Source organism: Falco rusticolus, chromosome 12, assembly GCF_015220075.1.
Source record: "Falco rusticolus isolate bFalRus1 chromosome 12, bFalRus1.pri, whole genome shotgun sequence".
Taxonomy (NCBI): domain Eukaryota; kingdom Metazoa; phylum Chordata; class Aves; order Falconiformes; family Falconidae; genus Falco; species Falco rusticolus.
The window spans coordinates 14,511,594-14,525,251 of NC_051198.1; the positions used below are offsets into that span (position 1 = coordinate 14,511,594).

Sequence of the window (13,658 nt, forward strand, 5' to 3'; positions counted from 1 at the left end):
ATTAACTGAAAAATAAATTTAATTTCACTCCACTTCTCTAAAGTCTGAATGTTTGAACTGTATAATTTCTCAAGACAACTTGAAATGCTCATAAGTAAAAACCAAACTTTAAAAATTTAAAATATGTGAAATATTCTTAAGTGTGAATCAGAGGTATTTTCACAACAGCAAACTGCAATTTGCTTTGGTATTTCTTTCATTCCCATTTCATAATGGCCCCTAAACATACCTTGAATATTTTCAGTATTCTTGGAAGGAAAAAACCCCAAGCTTCTTCAGTTATATATTAGTGAATGCTTTTCACCCCCTTTTAAGCAAAGCAGGTATTCTACCTACAAAAATGGTTGTATACTGCCTTTTACATGTTCAACATGGTGTTTGTTTCCTTTTGCGCACCAGAAGGTCAAGACCTATTTGGCCTTCAAATCTTTTTAAAAATCACTACCAGAAAGTATTACAGTCTGTATTATTTACCAGTTCTCATTGCTAGATGACCTAGAGATTCAAGTGAGAAATCATGCACCTGTATTATCATTAACAAAAAAATTTCAAAAGCTTAAGGAGAATTAAAGATTATACCAGCATCTGTGTTATCACAAGTACTCATATGTCAACAAATACGGAAGGAGAAAGGATGAGATTTGCACATAAAAACATTACAGTAATAAAGATTATTCAGGAGCAGAAAGCGGTATGACAAATTCATAATAGCTCCACCTTTAATTCAACCTCATGGTTACAACTTAAACATCAAAATGCTGTTCCATAAACTGGAATTTGATCTTCCTTAGGTTTTTTTCCTCTAAAGTCTTGTGTCCTATCACAAACATTCCTTCCTGCTTCACACCTACTGAGACCCCCAAATCCATTGTGCACAAGAGCTATAAAGTTTCCTGGGAGTTTTGCTGCACAAGAGTTTTCTACACATTTTGTGCCAATGGACCAGCATTACCAATAACATGTATGCATGTATGACAGTTATTTTCTGGGCAACCTGCTTTGCAATTTTGGTGTAAGTGGGGACGATACATTAACAAAACATGCCTGTAACAGGTTGGGATATGCAATACTGGGATGCTACACCTTATTGAGGTCTAGCTCTTTTATAGTCTAGCTGCATTTTATAGTCACTCCAAATACGTTCTGCTGCCCTTCATCATACTTATAGTATCAGGATTACCTCCCACTGACTTCAGTGAGATTTCTGCAGTGTAAAATGCTGTTTACGGTGAAGGCTGGTAACAAAAACTAGCACTCTGGGTTCAATAAGCAGTAAAAGTTTAAAAAACTTTAATAAAAATATGGTAGAAAAATTTACCCTCTGTTTCAGTCAAAAGAATCAGCACATCTGTTACTAATTTAAAAATTTTGAGTTGAAAATAGAACAACCAGGAATGTTTGAATGGCAAAACATGCAGAAATGCTCCACCCTTTTTGAATAAGAAAATCAAAGAAAGATACAGGGCAGTCTTTACTGCTGTGTGATTCAAAGGAGCAAGCGGATTTAGGAAAATACATTTTTCTGTGATGATGACCTGAAAATAGAACGTTCATGTTTCATGCTTGCCTTGAAGAAAAACAGGCAGCTTTGCAAGCAGAATTTTATAGGACATTCATCCCATCACTAGCACTAATTTTAATATGCAGCCTGAATTGACCCTCTAGAATTGCTTTTGTTGCAGAAAAGGTTTGTATTAAGTGCAGAAAGCCTAGATGAAATTCATGGCTGAGCCTAAAATAAACAATGAAAAGCCCTTGCTCATACATAACACTACAATGTAAAGTATTTAACCCTTCTGGCAATGTTGCTGCCTTTGAGAGTACAAGTAAAAACAGCAGAAGTAGATTTAGAAAACAAAACTATTACAGTGATTATTGGTTCTGCCTGGCAGAAATGCATCAACCAAAATTAAAGGTAATCTGATAATCATTTTCCAGCTCTACATTAAGAGGCAGCAGATTTGTACAGCCAAGCAAAGCACACAAAAATAACCCCCCTGAACTCTTGGGAAGGGGAAATTTTCTGTTTATCCAGTCCATTTTAAGAAAACAAAGAAATATATGAAATAGTAAACAACTACAATCTGAAAATGGTAGCTAAGGAAAGGAGCTTAAAAAGGACCATTAGGATTATAAACTAGTATAATAAGAGCATAAAACTCTACAGAAGAATGTTGCAGCCTGTGGGTAATGACGGAGACACTCAGGATGATAATAAGGGAATACAGTAACGTTAATACTAGTAAAGAACGGCAAGAAACATTGGAAACTTGATGGAAGGCTTGTATTTTCATTCTGTTCGGTAATAAAGATTATTCCTTCTCCATGACTGACGTTGTATCTTCAATCATGCTCTTTCCATTTCCTTAAATAATCTATAATTGCATAAATAGCTTCACCTTCTTTCAGATGGACTCCAAGTGCAAAGCTGAACTAACATTATTGTCATGCTGTTTCTCCTGGGCCTAATTCAAACAAATAAACCGCATGTTGTTTTAAAACAAGTTATTACTGAATTTCTGTTTCTCTCTAGCTGTAAATTGAAACCTATGTATAGCAATATATACTTGATATGACTAAAAGCAGAATTGAGAGAATAAACTATTGATGATAAAACATTTTATGGCAAGGTAGTGGAACAGTTCAGCTAAAACTGTTAGACCTGTAGAAAACAATTTCTTTTACTCTGAGGCCAAACAATTTCTCTTCTCCTTCTTTAATACCATGGCATAATGTTACAAAATAAACATTTGAAAATTCTTATCTAAGGAAGAATCATCATATCCTACAGGATGAGAACCAGGAAACACATGTCATCAAGTCATTACAATGTGAACTGGAATAATCATTACCATAAAAATAATTCAGATCATTGGAAAAAGCATAAAGTTTTCTTGCCATCACATTCATGAAATCCCAGTTGACAGGGTTGCATTAAAAAGTGATAAATTTTGTATTAACTTAATTTTAATTATACTCTTCCTGTTAGGTTGTGTAAATTAGCTTTAATATTAAACCATCTACAAGTATGTCCAACTCACAATGTGAAATTTACAACAAACCCAACATTATTTATAGCAAATTCAAACATCTGAAATTTTGGGGAAATTCAGGTTTGATCCGCACCCTGAATTTGAATGTTTAAGAACATTCACATTGAATGTTTGATTTCAGTCTGTACTTCTATCCAGTGTCCTCCACCAGCTTTCATATTAAGCAAAAAGTTTTGGTTCAATAGGCTCCTCTCATAAAATATACAAGTTACAGCTGTCCCACAGAACTTGGGTAAGTCAGAAAGCAGAATGAAAATGATGGCTCACAAGCTCTGAACAAGATCTGAAATGACCAAGAAATAGAAAGCTTGCTGTAGTATTGAAAATGGGCTAAACTCTTGAAATCAGTAATAAATCAAAACAAGCAGAGCAAAACTGTAATAAGGCTTTTGGATGTGGCTGATTACTTTTTGAGGTGACATGAAAAGATCAAAGCAATTTCAAGACTCAGTTGTACACCTACAGCAGCTAGAAGCCTGCATATCAGCAAAGTCCCTGGCAGATATTATGCACCCTATTCTATCACTGACTACAGATCATTTATTCTATACTATTCTATGTAAATACAAAAATGCTATTTACAGCCATCCTGAACAACAACTGTTTAGTGCCTCACAAACTTTAATTAGGAAAATAAAGGAACATGTAGGGTGTAGCGTAGCACTGGGTGTTCAACTGCCAGCAGAGAAATTACAGGACTGAATGCTATTTTTAAGTTAAATAGTATCCACTGGGATTACTCAAGGACTATATCTGAGTAGGTAAGAGCATGCAAGTGTATAAACTTAGATGTTATTTTGTTGCCACAAGTAATCAAACATGGCCGTACATATTTAAATAATCACACTGATTTTTAAATTTATCCAACACCCACAAATACCATTGCAGCTTTCTTCAGGGATCCTAGTTTATAAATACTGGACAATGTTTAAGGACTTTATTGCAGTGTTTTTTCATAAAGACTAAAGAGTGCTCAAACTGGAAGCGGTACTTCCCGAGTGCTGACTCCAGCCCCTTTCTTTTTTTAGGTTGGTTTGTTGAAACAGGCTTTAATGCTTAGAGAGAGAAGACCTTCATAAAGTTTAATGTGTGAAACCCACAGAAAATGTTTATATTGCTCTTCAATTAAGTCCAGAAAAATCTGTCAAACAATAGCATGAAATTGGTATCTTCTCAGTCAGAAAACAGAATCACAGTGTCTCCTCAAAACCACACCTTGTAACCAGACTTTGGTCCTGGTATGAGAGCTCCACAGGGTTTCCAGCAGCCCTTATGCCAGAGGCTGCCAGTTTAACCTGCAAAAAGAATTGGAAAAAAACTCTCCAGGAGAGAAGAATTAAAAGTTGCAAATTGAACTGTTCTGAGGGAGGAATATTAAAACTGTTAACAAAAGCAAAGTCTTGGGAATAGCTATTCTGACCATGTGTTCTGATGAGAAAGGCATCTGTCCACTTATCTGCCCACACATCTGTTTTGCAGAAACTACATTTTCACAGTAGAAGACTTTGTCTTTCCATTCCTACCAAATGCTCTATCAAATAAGATTTGTAAAACCTTCCACTGAAAGCAATAGGAGCAAAAGTCCCCTTGGCTTAAGGGAAGCTCTCATTCAAGGAAAGGTTGTCTGAAGAATTCTAGGACGGCAGCTAACAAGAATTGTGTCTTCATGCTTATAAAGACTATCATTCTGTTCATGCTATTATATATTTTTACTTATCAAACTGAACAAAGGAACTGTGGACACTTCCAAATGAAGCTAAAGTAAAAGTATTTGCTAAGTCTTTGTAAGAGGATTAAGGTATTAGAAGTGTTTGCATGTAAGCATAAGTAATTACTTCTTTACCAGGATCCCCCAAGATATCAGAGCCATCTGTTCAGAATGGAAAAAAAGTAGATGTAACAAATCTTGGGAATGATGAATCAACAAAGAACAAATATTCAGAAATAGGAAAACAAACTACAACCCAATATACAACAAATACTTCCCCACTGCAAGGAACAGCTAAATTCTTCATGAAAAGCATGTGTGTTACATATGGCTACCTTCATTAGACTGCAATGCAAAAATGGGAAAGACATAAAACAAGGTTTGGTCATGGTACCCCTGTGGTGTTGAGCTGCAAAACATACTTTTTGGGAAAGTCGAAATCCTCAAAGGAAAACCAGAATATTCAGAGTCAATGAATTAAATAAAACATTGGCATAATTCAATTTCTCTGCCTCTGGAGTTTCTTTGTTTATTTACAGGAAAGGAAGAGGGCAAAAAGAACAGTTTATTGAGATTATGAGCCGTTTGTTGTGGGACTGAACATCATTGATCTAGGCAGGTCAGACTGCACTCCACAAGTGAACATTTCTACTGTGCAAACCCTTGAGTTAATTGGTCCACAGACATTTACCTAGGCATCATTTTATCCACGTAAAATTATTGGGTTGGCAATACAAACTATTCCATATATGCTGAAATAATTTATAAACAGAAGACAAACCACCACTAAATAAAACACTGCAAATGCCTAACAACAAAGAACAAACTTGTACAGGAGTGTGTTAAACACAAATCAAAGACAAGTGCCATTTCTACTACAATGAATATTGTTAGAGGATATGTGATCATTAAAAATCGGATTGCTTTAAGATTACTAAAATAAAAGAATAAAAATACAATTTCAACTTTGTAAAAGTCATTTTTGATAAAGCTCAAGTGGAATGCTTCCAAAAAAATCCCTCTAACCAACCATCTACAAGAATTCCATTAGGAGTAGTTCTTTACATTAATTAATATTCCTGTGCAGGAGTAAGGGAAATATTGATCTGTATTTTAAAATCAAAGGTTAAATGAAGTATCAACTTTAAAACAAGATGAAATTGACTATTTAAAGATTCTCCAGGATCATAGAACAACAACAACGAAACTCCAAATGGGATATGATAGCTGAATTTAATCATGTTGACTTCCTTCAGTTTCATTATTTTAAGAAATCTCAGGCAGCAGTACAGGTAAGAAAAGTATTTTTCATATTAATCCAGCCGTATGTTTTTAATAGCGCTCCTTTTTGAAAAGAAGCCACTTGGCCTTTAATGCCTAATGATGTAATCAGAAATGCAATTTTAAGTTCCTTACTGACATGTCAGTTTCCTTACTGATAAATCTGACACCATATTGAACCTTACAGTGATCTCAATGTGAAAAGATTGAAACTATGGAAATTTCTTGCCTTCATTTGCATCTTCTGGAACATTAGTATACTAGTTTTTCTACCTGTCAAACATTGCAAAGCACAATGCCAGTGAGAATTACAGGATAAAATAAAATTGTTAATAGCAATTTAATATACCGTCATCACCTTCACCCGACAGAGCACATATTCTCCCAGGATGTGCTAGACTCAGTTAATAGGACCATTTTTAGCCTTATTCTGTTTCTGTTAATTATATATTCTAATAATTTCTCAGATTACATGGCATGGTTTCAAGATGCTGTAGAATATCTGCACTAGCATTAATGATTTATAGCATTCTTCCTTTCAAGCATTGGAACAGGCTGCCCTGGGAGGTGGTGGAATCACCACCCCTGGAGGTGTTTAAAAAACACACAGATGCAGCGCTCAGGGACACGGTCTAGTCTTTGCAGTCTTGGGTTAACGGTTGGACTTTATGATCTTAAAGGTCTTTTCCAACCTAAATTGTTCTATGGTTCTACTCTTATGTTACCTAGTTATGCTTTTATAATTTCTTTAAAGACGCAATGGACAGCAGAGTTGTCAAATTCAAAGTGGAAGTAGAATAGCCGAGGCTGGAGTTAGAAGCTACTTGGCATGAACAAAACGTTTCCAGATATCAGCAGTGAGGAATGAAGTAGTGTATCTATTGATACAACTAAGTTTTTCTCATGTTCTGATACGGATATTATTGCAGAAATATTTTACATTTCATGTATGACAGCTCATATGTCTCAAAAGAGAAAAAAAATAATTTTCAGCTGCTATTTGCAACCATTTACTTCTTTAAACTGCCTGTGAGATCATATTTGGTTGTAGAATACATACACACATTGAAAGTCCTTAATTAGTAGGTACAAAGCGAGAGCCTGAAATGAAGCATGGTAGGCTTGGCAGAAGCTCAGGGGGTGGATACAAAGGAAAATATGGAGTCAAACCCACAAGAACTTTAGGAGACCCACCCAACAGTGCTGCCACTTCTAAATAAATAAGATTCACTTTTGCTTATGCTGGGGTCACACATTTCAGATAACTTCTCATAAAACAGGACATATATCTTATACTGGATTGTGCAGTTTACAATGAACATTGGATATAAGAAATGAACTGTGCATTTCCCTTTCTTTGTAGGAGCCTAAATCTGTTCCCTGCAACAGTTGATGCAGTTGTAAAAATTTTACAAAATATAAGAAAGGGCCAATACATTAGGCATGAGTCACCTACCAACTTTAGACTACTGTGCTAAAGATGAAGGTTTCAGTTACAACTGAGTAAAAGCAAATTAATTGTAAGTGTTTTGACATCCTTCATGTATTTGTCATGTTGCAGTAGCAATATTTGCTGCTTCTATTTTAGACCTGAAAAAGGGCTTTTATGTTCAAAAATTTGTCTGCCTTTTTCAACCAGACCAACATATTTACAAAAAGATAGAATATTCTCAACATGATTTGGCTAATTTACATGTTCTATGCTGAGTGATTGATATGGTATTTAAATTCTCCCTTTGCATGTATCTTTCTCAATTTTAGAAAAATGATACTGAATGGTGGGATAAGAATATTTTAAGAGATCTACCAAATGACAACCTACAACAATGGAGTCATGAGAGCTTGGACCAAATGCAAGTGAAGTTTTTTATTAGGGACATCTGTAGAGATCTGCATGTATTTTTGGTGCCTGGAGAATCATCTCCACCATCAATCTTGCCAGTAACACCATAAACCACAAAAGAGGCATATTTCATTTCCAGAGCAGTTTAGCAGAGGAAGAAGGACTTGTTATAAACATCAGTCTGGTTTTGGAAACATACTGTACCTTTAATTTCAGATTAAATTTTAGCTTTATTCTTTATTAAGACACTGAGGTTTTCTGAAGTAGAACTCTGTATGCACTATAACTTAGGTAGACAAGTAAAAAAAACGTCTGTAGCGGCTACACCATCAATTAGTGCCAGCTTGGGGCTACCTTAATATTTTATGCTATAAAATACAGGAGTGCAGGAGCTGCTTCATGAGAAATTGGTCTTTTCTTTTTTTCAGCAGGAACTCCAGCACCAAAAGAACAGAGTATGCTGAGGTAAAGACTTGAGAGCAGACACCATGAGATACACCCCATGGTAACCTATGTCTTCTCACCAGTCAGCACTCTAGATTAATTAATTTTACAATTTGCTATCTATTTACATTCAAGATGAGCAAGGTTTACCAGTCCTGTTGCTTACTCCTTTTGGCAGCTGACAATTAGCAATTAAGAGTGAAACTCTAAAAGAATGAACTTTGATTCTCTCTGTGTTGAAGCTTTATTGGAGTTTGCCTCTGAGGATGAACATGGTAGCATGTTGTGTACTACTGTCCAGATTTAAAAAAGTAATTAGACATGTTATTCCTGAGGAATGACCACACTAAATTTCAAGCACTCAGCTACTGAAGAAGCATTTTCTCCCTGAACAAGCCTTGTAACTGTTAAATTACTGACAGCATCCCCTCTTTCTCATGCCGTTGATGATGTTTTAAATAACACAGGTCAAAGCAGTCAATGTATATTAATTGTACTCTAAATACACACACAAAATGGAGCCTTCAGGAGTTTTAACTAGTTTTCTCAGAACTGAGGACTTCTAGGCATATGATAAACTCCAGAATTTCGGCATAGTCAAAATAGGAGTTCTGTGCACTTACAATAGCAGAAGTTTAGAGAACACTTGTGTAACTTTGCTCAGGTGCCCACTTGCTCTGAAACACCTACACTGACTGTGAGTCGCTGAATTTTCTATGGAATGAAGCACATTGTGCCTTTGGTGTTATACAACATTTGCATTTTAGTAAGCCTGAGGAGTTGGTGGTGCATGTAGAAAGAGAGTGGTTATTACCAGTCCCTGTAATACATACATATATTCAATTTTTATCTGTAATCGTTTTGAAATAGGAGCCAAAGTAGAAAAGGAGGAGATAAAAATGGGACCTGGACTTATACATAGAACAAATTGACTGGCTTCTTTCCTGAATTTTCACTTCAGCTTTTAAAAAAAATTATCAAATTGTTCTTTACAAATCTTTTAGCTACTTTTAGCTAAACCTTCAGCTCATTACTGTCAACTCTCCTCATCTGTCAAAGGCTTTTTACTTAATTTTAAAATGCTTTTGACCATATGTATTTTATTCTGAATTTAAAAAAAATAATATAAAAATCTATCTTGAAGAATGGAACTGTAAACACCAAATCTTTGTATACCATAAAAAAACCTGTTATAAAACAACACTTCCATTTTCTTAAAAAGACTCTTTTCAGCTATTGACTCAGGTTGATTTTTTTATTTAATTCAAGGTGCTTACATGTAAACATGACATTCTAAATGAAATCTTACCCATGACTTGTTAATTGAGCTAATAAGCAACAATTCTTTCATTACATCTTAAACTCATGACTTTGCAGTTAATGCTATTTGATTTTATCTTATTTTGCCTATGTAATCCACAAAATCATGTATTCCTTCTCCCAGAACAATCCTTTTGGAGGAGTTTTTTTTTTGTACCACCAAAAAACCCACCCCAAAACCAAAACAAAAAGCCTTCAAACCCCTGTATTATTTGTCATAACTTCTTCATGTATAAAAATATCCTTTCTACATGGGAACTCCAGCCATGGACATATATCACACTTCCATTTTGTGCTTGCTGAAGAATTTTGCTTTTGTGATTTCACAGAAGAAAAAGTTCTGAAAAAAACTTTCCAGCCATTCACAGAATCATAGAATGGGTTGAAAAGGACCATAAAGATCATCTACTTCCACCCCCTGCCATCTCCACTCCTCTGCCACACTGGCTAGCAGAATTGTTCATGTGAGTACTCCCTAACTGGTTTCACTCAAAATTTATCAATGTATTTTAAATGGTAAGTCTTTGCTAGCCTAATAAAGCCCAGAAAGGTGGATAGGACAGAAGCAGGAAGTCTGGCAGCTATGAACAGTCAGGGAACTTAACCTCAGCTGGAAGAGGATATGTACCTATAAAAACCTCAAGGAAGACTGGTGAGGAGCCATGTGTTAGATGCAAGTGGGATTGCATGGTAGAGAAATTCCAGCTTCTTTTACCATTGTTCCAATACAGCTAAGGCTCAAAAAATTCTAGGATAGATCCGCGGCTTTCTTTACACAACAGTTTACAAAAAACTTTGAAAAGTTGCATTTTAATAAAAATGATATCAGACTTCACTAATATATCAACCTATGCAGAGAAATAATCGTGTACACTGGATGGAAACAGACTTTGTCACCATATATATAACTGAAAACAAACTCTATGACAGCTAAGCCATTGAAAGGTGATTTTTCTTTCTGGTTATAAATTAATAAGACATTAATTATTGGTACCAAATATCTACTTATATGCTTCTAAGTTCCTAGTGTGACAACAGAATTCCTATCATCTGATTGTATTCACTGATATCCCTCTTCAGTTTAAGTATGACAGTACTTTCGCTCTGGCAATTTTACAACAACAGAGATTAAAAATTGTCATTGTGAAGCCACAGGACAGCTGCAGAATGTCAACTGTGTGGATGTATTATTTTCTTAGTGTTGATATATAATAAATGGAATACTCGAAATGTGTAACTTCCTGTTTTGTGCAGTTAAAAAACTGAGTTAATTAAAAAGAAACGTAACACCTAAATGTCTGCTCAGAGTGAAGGAGGATGGAAGGAAGTTGGGCTAAAGTGCTATGAGGATCAATGAAAGTTAGTATTGCACCACTCACTCCTATGCATCAGCTAAAGGCCTCTGAAAACTTGTGTGTGATAAATTTGGGACTTCCTATGTATAAGGACAAATATGTAAACACAAAATGATACAAGCAAAAACCTCATTGCATATTTCAAGACTAAAAGTAATGTGTGGTAATAAGACTAAAAGTAATGTGTGGTAATAATTATGTTTTTGTGGTGTCCTTACTTTAGATTGCTTAAAGGAAATAAAAAATGCTTGAGACATTTCATTAATATTACAGAAGTATTTCTGGAATTCAAGCAAATATCCTTGTTTATTCCTTTTGGCACAAGCACTCCTCACAGAAGACAGAAACATCTAGAAAAAAGCCATCCAATAGGATTTCAACAACCCATCTGATTTAGAAGCAATACTTTAAACACTTTACTTTTAAAACTGAAGATATAATTTTAAAAAGGAATGTTAAGTTCCCCGTTGGAAACTTATTTTTAACTCAGCATTGGTGTAATTTCTGTCTGACATTTTCCCAAACTTCACTGCGGTACATTTTGAAGTGCATCATTGCAAAAAAGATAAAAGAATTGCATTGCACAAATAAACACAAAACTTCACTTTAAATAGAATCTTTGGTTTCCAATACTACTGTGAAAACATCCACTCAATTATATAGGTATCTCTAGGTTTAAAATTAATAAGACTGAATGTGAGAGCTCCCCACTAGTAGTCATGTCATCTTGAAATAGCTAAAAATGGAGCATTCTTTACTACATAGCATGTCTAGCCCTTTGCGGCCAGATCTCAGCACCTCTTCCCTTCAGTCCGGGGACTCACCTGGACCTTCTCTTTGCACATCTATTTTTGGTGCACGACACACCCACTCTAGCATGGTGAATGAGGAACAGCTTTTATGTGTAACCACAGTGCTGCTCCCAGAGGGGAGAAGGAATAGAAAGGAAACAAGCGGAATGCATTCCTTAAAAATTAATACTCCACCTGAAAACCTCAGGCATACAACACACTGAAAGCACCACACGGATGACACTGGTCATGAACAGGGCTTACACTATTGCTGCTGCCAAAAATTGGGAGTGAGGTTTTTATGTTAAATACATCATAATGGATTTGAATAAAGAGGCTACTACTTAATGAAAATAAACTTTTATATTTTGAGCTTTGAGTCAAAAAGCAATGAGCACTGTAAAATTACCGGACAGTAAATTCCCAGTCTCCCATACTCTGCAGGTGAAATCCCACCATGGATATTGGGCAACTGGAACAATTCAGGTATCTTCTTTGAGGGCAGGTCCACTGAAGAGAATTAATTTCTGTCTTACCAAAGGCAGAATGAACAGGCAGAGACAGCTGAGATCTCATAATTACTGCTAAGTTGACCAAAAGATCTGTGCTATCCACATTATTTTCTGTCCACAGAGAAAACATTAAAAATAATCATGTCAAGGTTTACAAATACCATTTTGAAACAAGTGTACATATTAACTCCAAATTTAATCCCTGAAACCTCACCACGGTAAAATTAATTAATCTTTTTGATGAAATTTCCGTCTTAAATTGTCCCTTGAGGCAGGAAGTGCCTTCTACCCTGCACTTAGGGTTGATGTAGTCTATCCCATTAACAGTAAATCCTGCTGCCATAACAATAAATATCCACATTCAGCAAAATAGTCATTCCTTGCCTTTATGTGCACTAATCATTCCTCAAGAAATATGTCAGAGAGCAATTTGATACTGCAGTGTGGTAAAATAAAGCCTAGGATTTGGCAACATCCATTTGCATTAATAATTCACAGAATGTCTTCCAGAAACCTGCCAGTGCATCTTTAGCAACTTCTTGACCATTTCTCTTTTTGTGTTATTGGAGGATGTCTATTTATAGAAACATATATTATCATTTAAATTCTATGAGCCTTGGCAAGATTATACTAGTTACAGATCACTTGCTATTAGAAGGGTACCTACACTACCCAATTACACATTTTTTTTGCCATCCTCAACACTGGTGATAGAAAGTAAATTAATTTAGAAGCTAAATTCCTGATCTTGTGAATTAAACATGTGCTGGAATTTTTTTCCCCATGTATGTTCATAGGAATCAGAAAGACAGCTAACATATGTACATGCACACATGGATAAGCATGGAGATGCAAAATCTTTTTCCCTCCTGACAATGAACAAGTAAAAAAAATAATAATAAAAAAATCTATAATATTAGAAGGCAACCTTCGTCATTTAAAATACAATTTTTTTTCTTTTATAAAACATGTATACAATTGTGCTACAACATGCAACACATTTCACATCCTTAAAATGTTCTCTACAGTCTGCTCCTACTAATTTATTGTCAGCTTTAGTTATTCTGACTACAGTATTCACAGTACATAAAAAGAGAAAAAGAAAACTGTAATTATTCTTATGATGCCTAATAACTCTATTGTATTAAAACTGAGAAGAAAAAAAGAGTCATGTAGTTTGGCTTCTCCTGCATCTTACTTATTTTTTGTTTCTGTAAGTGGAAAACCCCTTGGTTTAATCAAAACTGACGGCATTCTTGACCCAGTGATATTAATAGCAAAGCTGATGGCTCACAGAGGCAAGACTCCCCTATTGTCTCTCTGACACATTATACAGCGGAGGTTTTCTGGT

General features: G+C 35.3%; 1 protein-coding gene across 1 annotated transcript in view; it reads right to left on the reverse strand.

The window, feature by feature from the left end:
* The window catches only part of KIF6 (kinesin family member 6), a 158,325-nt gene that overhangs the window by 57,011 nt on the left and 87,656 nt on the right, over positions 1-13,658 (reverse strand). The window contains 1 exon segment of the mRNA XM_037405664.1: positions 2,641-2,647. Coding sequence (XP_037261561.1) covers positions 2,641-2,647 — 7 coding nt within the window.